Source organism: Pagrus major, chromosome 2, assembly GCF_040436345.1.
Source record: "Pagrus major chromosome 2, Pma_NU_1.0".
NCBI lineage: Eukaryota > Metazoa > Chordata > Actinopteri > Spariformes > Sparidae > Pagrus > Pagrus major.
The window spans coordinates 20,395,961-20,409,961 of NC_133216.1; the positions used below are offsets into that span (position 1 = coordinate 20,395,961).

General features: G+C 43.1%; 2 protein-coding genes across 2 annotated transcripts; both read right to left on the bottom strand.

Annotated features, from left to right (window-relative positions):
• Window positions 1-6,328: 6,328 nt before the first annotated feature.
• Window positions 6,329-10,038, bottom strand: grk7b (G protein-coupled receptor kinase 7b). The gene is made up of 4 exons (XM_073495057.1): window positions 9,418-10,038; window positions 8,823-9,260; window positions 6,809-7,080; window positions 6,329-6,647 (listed from the first exon to the last, which is right to left on the bottom strand). The coding sequence occupies exons 1-4, from the start codon at window positions 10,036-10,038 to the stop codon at window positions 6,329-6,331; spliced, it is 1,650 nt and encodes a 549-aa protein (XP_073351158.1).
• Window positions 10,039-11,720: 1,682 nt separating this feature from the next.
• On the bottom strand, window positions 11,721-13,099 carry rnf7 (ring finger protein 7). The gene is made up of 3 exons (XM_073487769.1): window positions 12,892-13,099; window positions 12,695-12,742; window positions 11,721-12,093 (listed from the first exon to the last, which is right to left on the bottom strand). The coding sequence occupies exons 1-3, from the start codon at window positions 13,055-13,057 to the stop codon at window positions 11,975-11,977; spliced, it is 333 nt and encodes a 110-aa protein (XP_073343870.1). The 5' UTR covers window positions 13,058-13,099; the 3' UTR covers window positions 11,721-11,974.
• Between the last annotated feature and the right edge of the window lie 902 nt (window positions 13,100-14,001).

Genomic DNA, 14,001 nt, shown 5'->3' on the forward strand with positions numbered 1-14,001 from the left:
TCAACTCGGGTTTCAGGATGCTGTAACTTTTTGAACTTTAAGCTGTTTCCTTGGGATTTTCTACTTGTGGGAGAGGACTTTATTTCTAGTGACAGGTGACCGGAGAGATGTGGCAGAGAGAGAGAGAGAGAGCGCTGATGGTGGAAATGGGTAAACTGTGAAAGTTAAGAAGTAGGAGAGGAGTTTAAAAGTTTGGTGTAGTCGCTGCAGACTGATAATCAGATTGAGCAGCGATGATTCACAGGTGCAGGTCGATACTCTGGATACTGCAGCTGCCAGGGGGCGGACGGGAGGATTGTAGAGCGACTCAACTACACCGCCGATTTCAAAAGGCTGTGGAAAACGTACATAAAAACAGAATCGACTGTTTTACAAAGTGTGATCCCACGCCCATGTAATAATATCAACGATACAATCCTGTGTTTCACAAAGTGGTGAACCTCGCCATATCTCTGCTTGTGAGCGACTGAGCCTTTCGAGGACGACCCTTTCAAACCCAATCATGAAAATGTCAGTCGGTTGTTGGTTCTGTCCCATCTTGTCTGACAGGTGTGCTACGCAGTGTCCCAACTTTTTTTGCAATCAAGGTTGTAATTAGAAAAAGAAAATAGAAATCATGACTTGATGAACATATATCAACATATATTACAACTGTAGCACCTAAACATGGTGTGTTCTGCTAGTTTTCATTAACTACACTAAATTCTTTATGTGTCTGCATAAACTGTCAAACAAATACAATCAAAGACAGAGATTTAACAGCAGTGCTTCACATCATCACCAACAACAAAGAATAAATATGCCCCGCCGGTCCTCACAAAGCAGGGTCGTTTGTTGTCGTTTACTACAAACAGTGGAAAATGTGTTGAAAAGCTGAAAGTAATGAATGAAATATTGAAATAAACACACACTAACCTGTGCACGTTCACCAGATTCATTTCAGCACCATGTGAGCACGACATAAAGTAAAATAATTCTAATTCATTTTGTCTCACAAAGACGCAAGATTAAGAAATTAGGGAATAGTCTTAGTTGATATTGTACTTTAATGGTGCAAAATCCTCAGCACATGCAATCAGTTCTTCAACTACAGTTGTATGTAAGTATGTCTGCCACCATGTTCTTCAATCCTAGTCCCAGGGGCCCTGCATGTTTTAAGTGTTTCCTGCTGGAACACACATGATTCAAATGAATGAGTCGTTTTCAGGCTTCAGCTGAGCTCCATGACGAGCTGATCATTTGGATCTGGTGTGTTGGAGCAGAGGAACATCTCAACATGTCCATTCTTCTAGATATTTTATCTTCCCTTTCTCTTAATGGACTATAGCCTTTACACTGAATAGCCCCTCTCCATTACATCTTTTGTTTCTCATGTGTATATTATCTTGTGTAAACCAATCAAAAGAAAAGAAAGAAAGTAAATCTGTGTCTCTGGAACACACAGGTGAGTGCTGGGTTGGTAACTCATTCATTCATTTAGCAAAAAGGTAGTTTTTCAGTAACTTTTTTCTGCATGATCTGCAAATACCCTGTCAAAAGTCCCTGTTTAAGTAATTTAAAACGCAAATCAGCTTGTCTCAGGATTTCTGTGCAGACATGTCATTTTTGTCTTGATTCTCATGCCATGCAGCAATGATTCAGGACATTGATACTCTTTTCTGGGCAATTCCCAAAACATGGGGTTATACAGGGAGCTGGAGGCACTGTTTGGCCCCACTGGCAGCATTTTTTCGTTGTTGAAAGAAAAATAAATCTTGAAGTCTGAACATGAGATTAAATGACATAGACAGATGATTTCATGCAGTAAAGGGACCAAACATGGTGCAGAGATAGGACAGAGGCTGAGAGTGTGGGACTGTTTACATGTGTGTGTGTGTGTGAGTGTGAGTGTGAGTGTGCGTGTGTGTGTGTGATCAGGCTCTATCCATGACGTTGTCCAGCCCCTGGCAGTGGAAGGGGTCTGAGGTCTGGGCGCCATGGAAACTGCCCATTGGGCCTCAGTGGGGAAGAACATCATGCACACACACACACACACACGCTGTGTTTCTGTTGGACCGCCCTGCAGGAATTCACTTATTTGTGGAAATGTTAAGAATTCAAGCAATGAAGCTCAGAAAAATTGAACGTTGACCAAAAACTAAACACTTCCTGAGCGGTGGTGGGATCACCTCGGCAGCTCAGTATAATGACGCTCTTTGTCCTGATCTGGGTTCTTGATTTCTTTATTTTTTGTGAATTAAAAAACCAACCTGGAGCTCGCTGTGAGTACGAGACAACGAGCTTCAATCCTCTTCCTCCTTCAATCTCTCTCCCACATGGCCGCCTCTCACTTTCACCTCAGCAGACAATGGCCTCTCTGTCTTCACTGTTTAACCTCTTTCTCACCTATCCTACATCCTCACGCACACCCTTGTGGGACACACCCTTGTGCATGTAAGACACAAATCAGTGCAATTTACGTCTATGGAAAAATGCCGACACACACACACACACACACACACACGCAGCCAAAGAAGGGAAATAGCAGCAATATCACTGGTGTGATACCATCCTGAGGATGCCAGAGCTGAGCTGAAGTGTGGCACATGCCTTTGATGTGAATCCAGAGCATGGGCATGTAACAAACGCAGATACCAAATTACACCCTGTCCTGCTTTGATCTCTAAAACCCCATGCCTGCTTCTACAGAGGTAATAAGATTGTGTGTGTGTGTGAGAGTGTGTATCAGAGTGTGTACAAGACAGTGTTTATTTAGGGGTTTGTGTGCATCTTTTCTCTGCATGATCAGCGCTAGATATGCATAAATGTTCATGCATGTGTGTGTGTCTGCATGCATGAGTGCAAATGTGCAATGATACGTGCAGCGTGTGTGTGTGTGTGTGTGTGTGTGTGTGTGTGTGTGTTGGAGGGTCAGGCCTTGGGGAGCTAAACCCTGGCAGAGGCTTGTAGGCGCCTGGTAAAAACATGTTCCTGGAGACCTTCTGCCGAGTTTGTCTTGTCGTCACGTCGTCCACAGTGGACTCCCCACTCTGCCTCCACGGCCGGCGGTGATCAGGTTGCATCTTGGATTTCCATCTGAACCACCCTCTAATCTCACGACAGTCTAGCGTGAGTGGAACCACTTCTCGGCCCCGTAAGGTCACCCCCTCGCAGGAATTAGCACAACACATGTTTATGTGTCCCACATTACCGTAATGTGTCTGAGGTTTTTGGAGCGATACTCTGAGTGACGGATGATTCACTCTGAATGACGTTATGTTGTAATTATGAATGTAGTGTGGGTTGCTGTGGTGTTTTAAAGAGACAAGCACCTTCCTTTTCTCAGAGTGGACAAATGATGATGGATGATATGAGATGAGCAACGAGACCTTGAATGTCATCGCTACCAAGAGTCATCTGTTAACAGAAATCACCGCAGCAGTGTAGCATGAGGATTTGCTTTATTTCACTCAAGCTTTTTCCATCACATCTCATAAAGATGTTGTCACCTGGCTTTGACGTTGGGTAAAAAAAAAGAAGAAGAAGCACAAAACATTGTTGTGAAAAACACATGCATGAGGCAAGACGGCTATAAACAGCATATAAAATCATTACAAGCCAAAACAGTCACATAAAATATGGGAAAAGGTTGAGTCATCGTTATGAAATCACATTTAAATATTGCAAAATATCATTGGCACTGTCACGTGCTGACAATCTCTTTATGCGAGTTATGAGTAAAAAAAGGCATGACAGAGTTCATCTTTATTGAAGACTTAAGGACCAGAACAAAGTATAAAAATGATCATCTGAGTCAGAAATAAGACACCTGAGACATCCTGACAGGTCGAAGGTCAACGATGATAAAAACATATAAGGCAACTCTTCGGGTGCGTTCGTCCTGTCTTTGTGATTATATTTTACAGAAGAGTGTCGCAAAACTTATACGTTACATGTTGTCTGAACCAAATGTTCAATTCTGCACCCTCAGACTGGAATAAACAGGAAGCGCTCCAGGAACGTTTTTATAAGGGAGGAGGCACACAAAATGTTGGGGTTGCCACCAAAAGGTGGGACACTTGCAATTTGGGGGCCCTTTGGGTGGCCAACAGTTGTATCAGGGGTCATGGTGCCCCCTGTCCCTCCATTGGGGACGTCACTGGGAATAAACTGAATGTTTTAAAGCTGCTCGATCTGATTTCTTTGAATGATTTTAAAACCATTTTGAAAGACCTCGAGAACAAACTGTGTGTGCTTAAACTGATATATCTGGATGAACTTGCACTTTGTTCCTTGAGATGTTATATAGTGTAATACTGTCTGTTTTTTGGTTTTGTATTTGTTTTGTAACACTTTATAATAACCATCATTTATAAATGGAAAATGTATTGTTAATTAATTTGGTTATAAGTTATTTCACTGTTAACAAACAATGAAATGCTTAAAACCACTTACTAAGCTGTAAAGTTGACGCTCATAACACATAATGATTTGTTTCTATCTCACTGGGACCTATCCTGGTTAAATAAAGCTTAAAACAAAATGAAAAATAATATATCATTACATTGTCCCTGGTTTGGTCCAACCAGAGACCTCTGACCCTCCCCCAAATCATTTCTTCCACATGCTCACTGTCAAATAAAGGCCAAAAATAACTGAAGAAGCACTCAAGAGAAAAATAAAATCTCTTTGTTGTGCTAAAGTAGTGTCTTAGTCCATATATGGCTACAAGAACCAACCATGTGTGGACGCTAAATAGATGTTTTCTGTTGCTATGTTGTCAGCAGTTAATGTCGGTTTCTTTCACAGGGTGATTTGGGGGGTAATAAAGGGTGTTGCATTGTTAAAGCCAAAAGTTTAACGTTAACATGCTTTTTTTTTTTTTTAGTGGAAAAACTATGTGTACATACGACAATTTGTCTCCCTGCATCCCCTCGTTAAAGCTGAACGAGTCATCCAGTGCTTGTAAATGCCTGAGCAGCTCAGCCAGGATAATGAGGATGATGAAGCCTGCGGGAGGCAGCTTCACGGGTGTCTGGCGGCACTTAGTGGTGAGAGCGTGCTACTGAGAGACTTCACGTCAGCCCGCAGCACCGAGGTCGCAGAGACAAAAGGCATTCACGGCATTCGTGTGAGACTCGAGTCCGTCGGGCAAATGTGGCACATTACTGCAAATACTGCTAATAATCCTGCTGCTATTCGGTGACACACGAGCATTAATGGAGCCTGTTTACAAACACATGTAAACACTTAGGCCTGCCAACATGGCTGAGTGATGTAATGGAAAGTATGAATGCGCCGGGGGTCTGCTGTCTCACCAGGAATAGAGGGCAAAGTGTGAAGCAGCAGTCGCAGCACGTTGTCAGAGTGTGTTTGATTTTAACGGAGTCGCGTCATGTTTGGCTTCAGAAACAACGATGCCGTGAGAAATGTGAGAAATTCTTCTTTACAGATGATTCCTCATTAATAACCAGCGGTGGATTGCAACTAAATGCTTTTACTTAAAAATTTGAGGTACTTTGCCACTTTCTACTAGGACTACACTTTTAATTTTAATGGGGAATACTTTACTTTACAAATCAAGATTTTCTTTTATACAAAACTTATAAAATATAATGTTTTGTCATAAATTAAACCACCAAACAGTTAATAGTTCTCAGTACGCCTGAAATGATCAATCAATTAATCGACTCGTTCCTTTTAAAATGTTTTTAAATGTATTTTTAATAATGTCGAGGAACTGATGGTTCGACAAAGCAAACCGTGTTGAAGGCGTCACTTTGGGCTCTGGGTGACTAGAATTTTTAACAAACTTGATGATCTATCGATTAATGGAAGAAATAATCAGCTGATGGGTCCATAATGGAAATAATCATGTACAGTTCACATAACAAAGTATTTTCACAGTGTGGTATTAGTACTTCCTCCACCACTGTTAGTAAACAAATACATTCAGATTAAGGTACCTGAGGTGCTTCATGTAGTTTTGTACCAGGCACTTAAAGATATTAAAGGTCCAGTGTGTAGGATTTAGGGGGAAGTATGGACTATAATATTCATAATTAGGTGTTCATTATATGTGAAGTGTATAATGACTTGAAACTAAGAATTGTGTTGTCATTATCTTAGCATGAGCCTTTTGTATCTACAGAGGGAGTGGCTCCTCCACCATGTTTCTACAGTAGCCCAGAAAGGACAAACCAAACACTGACCCTAGAGAGGGGCCATCACTAGATGCCACTAAATCCTTCTCACTGGACGTTTAAATTAAAGGACTTCTGTGTATATTCAAGTATTCAAAAGGAAAAATGTTTTCCTAGTTGCACATATTGATGAGTAGATAGAAGGCTTACAAAATGGCGCACATCTTGGACGCCCACACAGTCTCAGAGCTCAGACCGGGGTCGTTCAGCTCGTCAAACACTCCGCTGTCGATCATCTCCTTCTGCCACTTGACGGAGACTGCGCCTGTGCTGAACTCCTTGAAGAATTTCTCATCTTTAGCATCAAACGTAACGTTCTCATCCTCCGAGGTGTCTCTGAACTTGTCCATGTTGTTGGCGTAGACCACGTTGGATTTTGGCACCCAGGGGGCCTCCACCAGCCCGGCCTCCAGACGGTGGAAATTAATGTTCTTGAAAAACACGTGTTTTCGCGGGTCCTCGTTGCTGGTGTTAGAAAGACACAACATGTGTTTAATGTTTGAATGGAGAATGAAACCTACGTTACACATTTTCTTGACGTTTGATTTATTCCTTGACGTCTACACCAGCTAACCTCATTTCACAAATTACTGTATGTGCTTGAGAAAATGGGAGTTTGTACTCACCGGGACCCGAGGCGATACTGCGCCTTCTTCCTGAGAAAGCAGCGGATGATATCTTTGCTGGGAGCATCAAAGCATTTGTGTTCAAACTTGATGTCTTCCTCCAGAGTGCGACGGGTCACCTCCTCTTTCTGCACCTTTTCTCTGAAGTCTTTAAAAGGCAAGCGGGCGGCCACCATCTCGTACACGCTGCAGCCCAGAGCCCACCAGTCCACACACGTGCTGTAGCTCTCCTGCCTCAGGATCTCAGGGGCCATGTAACCCGTCGTACCAGCCTGACAACACAGACACAGGGGGAGACTGTGTGAGAGAGACTTTAAAGAGACGTAATTCTTCTGGGGTTCATTTCAACGGTACTTGTTAAGGCTTGGTTAAATTCTGGGTTAACGCTCAGGGTGGGAAACCAGAACGCTGGGATAATGTAATGTCTTCCAGGTTACAAGTCATATAAATGTCAGTAATGTGACAAACTGTTGTTTTTTTACAGCTTCCCAATTGATCAGTAACTGAAAAGATGATGGATGGTGAACATGTGGAGCAGAAGAAGAAAAAGAAAAGTAACAAATATGGCCAACTTTGACTTAAATGTATTAAACTTATTTCTATGCTAAAAATAACTTATTAACATGGGTAACACTTCATAATAATCATTGATAAATTATACATGTATAGATCATTCAATTTAGTTAAGTAATTGTAAAGGTTAAAAACATGTTTGTTAATGAACTACACAGTATTTATTAACCATTTACAAAGTATTATGATTAATCTCAACTTTCCAATAAACAATTGCTAATAAATAGTTTATATATCATTTCATTGCTAGTTGACAATTAAATAACTGTTAGATAAAGTTTAATTAACTATAAATATGCCATTATTAATAATATAGAATTGTTTATTTTAATAATATAACAAATATTATAAAGTCTTACAATATATATATATATATATATATGTATTAAGATATCAAAGATCCAGAAAAAATACCAAGGACATGACCTCAGTGTCCTCAGCAGCTACGGCCCTGATTAGGAGGCACACTCGGCCATATTTCAGGGTAAAACATATTTGATCACTCGTTAGCTGATGTTAGCGTTCAACAACTTCCTGATGTGTTAATATTTCTGTATGATGTAGGATGTCAGAGGAAAATGGCTGCCATATCACTGTGGTCTATGGTCCCTGAGCTACAAGCTAACTGTGATACAAATAAAGAGATATATATGTATGCTAGCAGTGGTGCACTCAGGATGTTTGAGGGGCAGGGGCGAAAAACATTAAAAGAGCACCAGCTGTATGCAGGAGGGGGCACTAAATCATGTTTTATCTACCATAGGGGCATCAGCAAGGGCGTAGAGTGGTGTAGGGATGATGTTTTTTTTGTAGGCCAACCCAGAAGTACACTGCCCTGGTCCCCTGGATTTTGGATTATTGCTGAAAATAAGCCCTGTGGCAAACACAAGTTTATGACACTTATTAAATTAAATCGCTAGAAGTAAAAAGCTAATGTCAGGCTACAAACAGACTACATTGCGGTCGCGAGACATAAACGTCACCACCACTAAGCATCTAACTATGCAATTAATTTACGTGTACTGACTGTGAACGTACTGACTCATCTCCTCGTACAGACACATGCCTGGTGTTAGTACAGCAAAGATTAAGCAGCTGATGCCGAGGGCACTGGTCAGTCTTCCGTATATTTCCCAGCCATCCAGCTGGGGATGAGGTCAGTCACCTTTTAATCAGATTAATTTGGGTCTGACAGGGTTTGGTCTCCTGTGATGTTGGACAGGACATTATATCTATTCCTGGTAAGCTACTTGTGGTGGGTGGTCAACAAAGGCGATTGTAATGGCATTAACAAGCGAGCAAAGATAGACCCTGGAGGGAACTAACCAAGCTCTTCTCCTATGGGTGTGTGAACAAAGATTATGTTGAGTAGCACAGTCCACAGGGTGCATGTCATCTGTCTGACATGTAGGTCAGTCTAGGGACAGGTCACCTCACTAACCTTCTGACAGATCATTTTGCCCTTTGGCAGCTCCACAGCTAATCCGAGGTCTGACAGCCGACACTGTCCTTTAGCATCCAGCAACACGTTCTCAGGCTTCATATCCCGGTACACAATGTCCATAGAGTGCAGGTGGAGTATCCCCGTGGTTATCTGGGCCGTGTAGTAAACAACACGCTCCATACGTATACCCCGCTCCCCGAGCTCGTAGATATGGAACCTGAGATCTCCTCCGTTCATGAGGTCCATGATCAGGCACAGGTGGGTCTTGTTGTCGTAAGCGTACGCCAGGTTTACGATGAAGAGGCTGTCCACCTTCTCCAGGATCTTCTTCTCCAGAAGAGCAAACCTCTCACCAGCTTTCTTCTTTAAGCGCCTCTTATCTAGCTTCTTGCAGGCGTACATCTGGCCTGTGAACTTCACCTGCACGGCACAAACCTGCAAGACAGAGTGACATCACTTTGAGCATCCACCGTGTCACCCTGAAATATGTTGACAGAAGCTAAAACATGACGGAAGAGGAGCAAAGATGTGCTCCCAGTGGAAGTCCATCAATCAATATTGAAGTCGAGATGCTGAGATTTCTGGTACTTACCTCGCCAAAGCCACCTTTTCCCAAAGTCCTAAACTCATAAAAGTATTTGCTGGTGATCTTCTGCTTCTCAAACTCCTTCCACTGCAAGAACCTGTAGAAAAAGGGGCTTTTTAGGTACGCCGAGAAAGGTTTCCCCCTCAGGAAGTCCCTTGTGGCTTCTTTTATCTGGTCCATCGTCACCTCGTCGAAGTTCTTCTCTGATAAGTTCCTGCATTTTTCAGCCGCCTCTCCCGTGAGGTAGGAGAGAAAACTCTCGGACTCAGGCCGACAGAACTTAGCGACAATTCTCTGTTTTGCTTTCTGTCTGGTTTCGTCTTCAGCAAAGCTCCACCGGCTCAGCTCCTCCAGGAACTCAGTGGCTGCCACGGACTGCGGGTCAGAGGCCAGGAGGAACTGCTGGAACAACTTCCTCCCAATAGGCTGCCGCTCACACAGTGACTCGTACTTATTCCCCACCGCCAGCTGGAGAGCAGACGACTTCTTTGGTTTCGGCAGCGTCAGGGAGAGTCTCTGCTTCCTCAGCTCATTGCGATCCACATGCTGAGCCTTCAGGTAGGCTGTGTTGGCTACCAGGGTGTCCAGTCCCACCAGGTCACCCACACTGGATGTATCCTGTGACATACCTGGGCCCGATCAACTACATACCTACAGTTCACCTATCTGCAGGTTCCAGGCACAAGTGAGCGCCTCAAGCACTTACATCCTGAACATCCTCCCCCTCTTGTGCTGCGTCTCCTGGAGAATTAAAAGCACCACAGTCCTTAGGGATTTGTTGCGAGCTAAGTATCTTTGCACGCTTATTCGTAGACGGCACCAAGAGAAAGCAACTTATCTGGTTTGAACTTAAGAGGCTTTAGGCCCGTCTATTTTTAGAAGATGCACAGTGCTTGTGTGCAGTAATTGGGATGCCAGCATGATGAGGTGGCAGATCCTGACCTGAACAAGTTATGGTTGATTTTAGCTCGTTAGGAGATAAAGAAGCCACTGTGAGAGCTGTGTGTGTATAATATGTGAAGTGTGCATCAAAGTATGCACACATCATTGTTTATTGTAGGAGAAAGAATGAAGACTTTAGTAAATTAACCCTAATTGGTTTAGTGGACAGCCTAAGAAATTAATTTTCTTGAGCTGTTGGTGGAGTGACGGCATTCAATACCGGGGGAGGCTCTGGATCAGGTAGAAGTGTCCTTGTCCTCGATGTGTTGAAGTGTCCTTGGGCGAGATACTGAACTCTAACTTGCTCCTGATTGCTGTTCCAGCCATGTGAGTGCTTGTGTTAATGACGAAGCAAAGAAATATTGTGTGGTGCTTTTAGTTAGGAAGCACTGCGTCAGCAACTTGAAGCTTTAGTCGTACAGAAGTGGACACGGTTTCATCTAAAGTAGGTTGGAAAAACTATTGACTGCATCATTGCATTCCTGTGACACTTGGACTCATTATGGACAGTTTAAAAACACGTGTTCAAATCAAACCAGCAGAATCATATCGCACTTTTACTCCATGCATTCTTCTTCCTTTTCAAGATCTGCTCCTTACAAGACCCAAAAAGCTAATTAGTGACGTGCAGCTTCCTCTGGAGCCGCTTCCTCCTCATGCAGTCCACTCCAAGACCTCTGAACACACTTTAATGTATTAACAAGTATCAGCTTATTGTGCAACCTGACGCCATTAATAGTGTTAAATGTATTATATGTTTTTTATTGGAAGTTTATCTAAGTAGCATCTGAGTCTTGTCAAGGTAGAGCTAAATGTAGTGGAGTAAAGAAAAAAATACAGCATCTCCTTCTGGTGTCGTGGAAAAGATATACTCAAGTACAAGTACTTTAAATGTGTACTTAAGTACAGTACATGAGTAAATGTTCTTAGTTACAAACCACCACTGCTGCTGTGATCAGGTTAAGCTGCAAACTGGAACAAGCCCAGACGTGGCATACATGTATAACAAGTGCCAGAGGTTAGCATGGCCGGCCTCCAGGTAGTTCACTTTGACTGCCAAAGTACTTACGGCTGTAAGGTGACTTAAGGATTTTAACTGGACGTTTCCATGTTCAGGGATTGTTTGGTGATGCACAGATTATGTTCAGGAGCCAACTCATACTCTGAGCCCCCGTCTACAGGGCTACAACACGTACCCTCTCATATCTTAATACCAGGAAGTTATCTAAAATGGCTTGTTTGAAAGAAGTACATGTTTACAGCTATACACAATTCTTTATTTTTAAAAAGACAGTCACATATTCAAGGTGTGCTGAACACCACCACAGTACAATAATGTAAAGCTAACATGTGACCAAACACTGCAAGGAGGTTCATGCTTCTCTTAATATGTCCACACGCATCGACCCCCTGGTTGACCGACGCGTCCTCGATGCTTCAAATTTATCCACCGTCCTCCTTCGACCAGGACTACTGGAACATGCAATCATAAGTAGGAGGGCAGCCGTCGATGTCTAGTGGCTCTGCACGGGACGTTGCAGTGATCACTGTCAAGTCTTGTCACCACTTTCGGGTGCATACGCAGGTGTCGTCTGAGGATCAGAACGCCTGGCACCGGAGCTTATTTGCCGATTCTCTGCACCACCCAGTCCTGCTGGCAGAGCGGGCAGCGATTGTTCTGCTTCACCCAGAGGGACATGCAGCAGTTGTGGAAGGAGTGGTTGCACTCGCCCCACACAACTGGAAGAAGATGAAGACAGAGGGAGAGTCAGTGAATGAGTATCAGAAGGAGCACTTCATAATTTATCAGCTGAGCTTTCACAGAATATAAAAGTACAACCTTAATTCTTTTAATGCTGAATAAAACTGATTTGTCTTTAGTTTGTCAATGACATTTAATCATGCCTTAAGATCTCTAAAGACACTATATGCACATCAATCTGGATAGAGTCAGTGATTTACAGTGCATATATCCAGTAAATCTTCTTATGTCACTCTGTGGAGGGTCATTCATACTGCATATAGTACTATTTAATTATTTTACACCACTTTACTTATGAGTTTAGTTGTATTATGATTACTTGCTCTGCAGATGGCTCTTTAAATTAAATAAATCTGTTGACAGGTCAGTTTCAAACATTCACCCAACGCCATGTTAACTAAATAATATGTCTCTTTGACTTAGCTTACATGAAAGGACTTATTTAAATACCCTTCCTCTGTCATTAGCTGGCTTGGTCGGCTTATTTGACAGCTATATAGCTAAAGCTAACGTTAGCTTCTTGGATTAACCTGCTCACTTGTTGGTGGCTCAACGCTTTTATAACGTTTAACTACTTACCAACACAGTCCTCCTGTTTGTTTTCCGCCTGGCACCGGAGACAAGCGTCTGCAAACCAACACAGAGACATGTTACAGTGGCACTCTGACAGCGACCTCTGGTATCAGTGCAAATATTAGCCACCTTAGCTACATTAGCCGGTGTCCGAGCTAAGCTAGCTAGCCGGCTAACTAACACCGTCTGTTCCTCGGACTCACCCATCACTTGTACCCGACAAATGGCACAGGTGTCGCACTCCACGTCCCAGCTCCACATAGCTACAGCGTTCCACTTCTTTAGGGAAAACATCTTGTCCCCGCTGGACTTGGAGCCTGAGGAAGTGTTGTGAGAGAGGACTAAACCCGGCTCGTCACCGTCATCCATCTCTGCTGCGCTGTATCTAAGGCAACGCTAGCCGGGGCTAGCTTAACAGCTAAACAAAATGGACGAAGCTCTTGAGCAACGCTAATGCTAACGCTAGCTGGTTTAGCAAGCGACTTGCTTCAATGGGGACAGCAGAGGGCGCTGTTTTACAGGACTTAACCAAAAAATATACACACACAGACACACAGACAAAATGAAACAAATACATTTAGATAATCATCTCCAAGAGAGCAGATTCATTACAGGTACATGCTTCCTATCTTCTCATCTCTACAGCACCATGGGATCACATAATGCATCTCTGCTGCCTTTTCTCTTTAACATCTTGTAAAAATGAGCTGAGCAGACAACACACAAGAGGTAGGCCATCACTGACATAGTGTCTGTGGATGCTCATTTCTCACCCACAAACCTGTGTTGGGTCATGTGCTGTGCGTTGGCATGGTGCCACCAGATACCAGTACATGTCCTCTTAAACCCGCCTCAGAGCCGATAACACGCACATTTCTTTGGATCGGGTGTCATACAGATATAATGAATCCCCCTCTGTGTGTCTACTTGTGTTATCCTCCAGGTGCATCTGTAAATGTTACACCAACTGTGTAAACTTTTTATTTCTCCCAGTCAGTGTGCAGCCCTCCCACACTGCCTCTGCACGCCAAGCCCAGGATCAGAGCGAGAACGCCAGGAGATGAAAAACTGTGTTAAAGGTTTGTGAGTCACTGCTACTACAGGAGGATTTCTGGTTTTTATGGTTACAGACACATTTAAAAAAGCTGTGAGATTTCTATCACCTTCTCCTCTTGAATGACACTTTTAAAATATGTAATCATCATCATGTTAACACTTGAGGGTCCGATGCCAATACCACTTCACTAAATCACTGTCAGGGAGTGCTGTAGAGCCGACTCCTTGTGTCTCTATGTCTCAACCTGTCTGTCTGC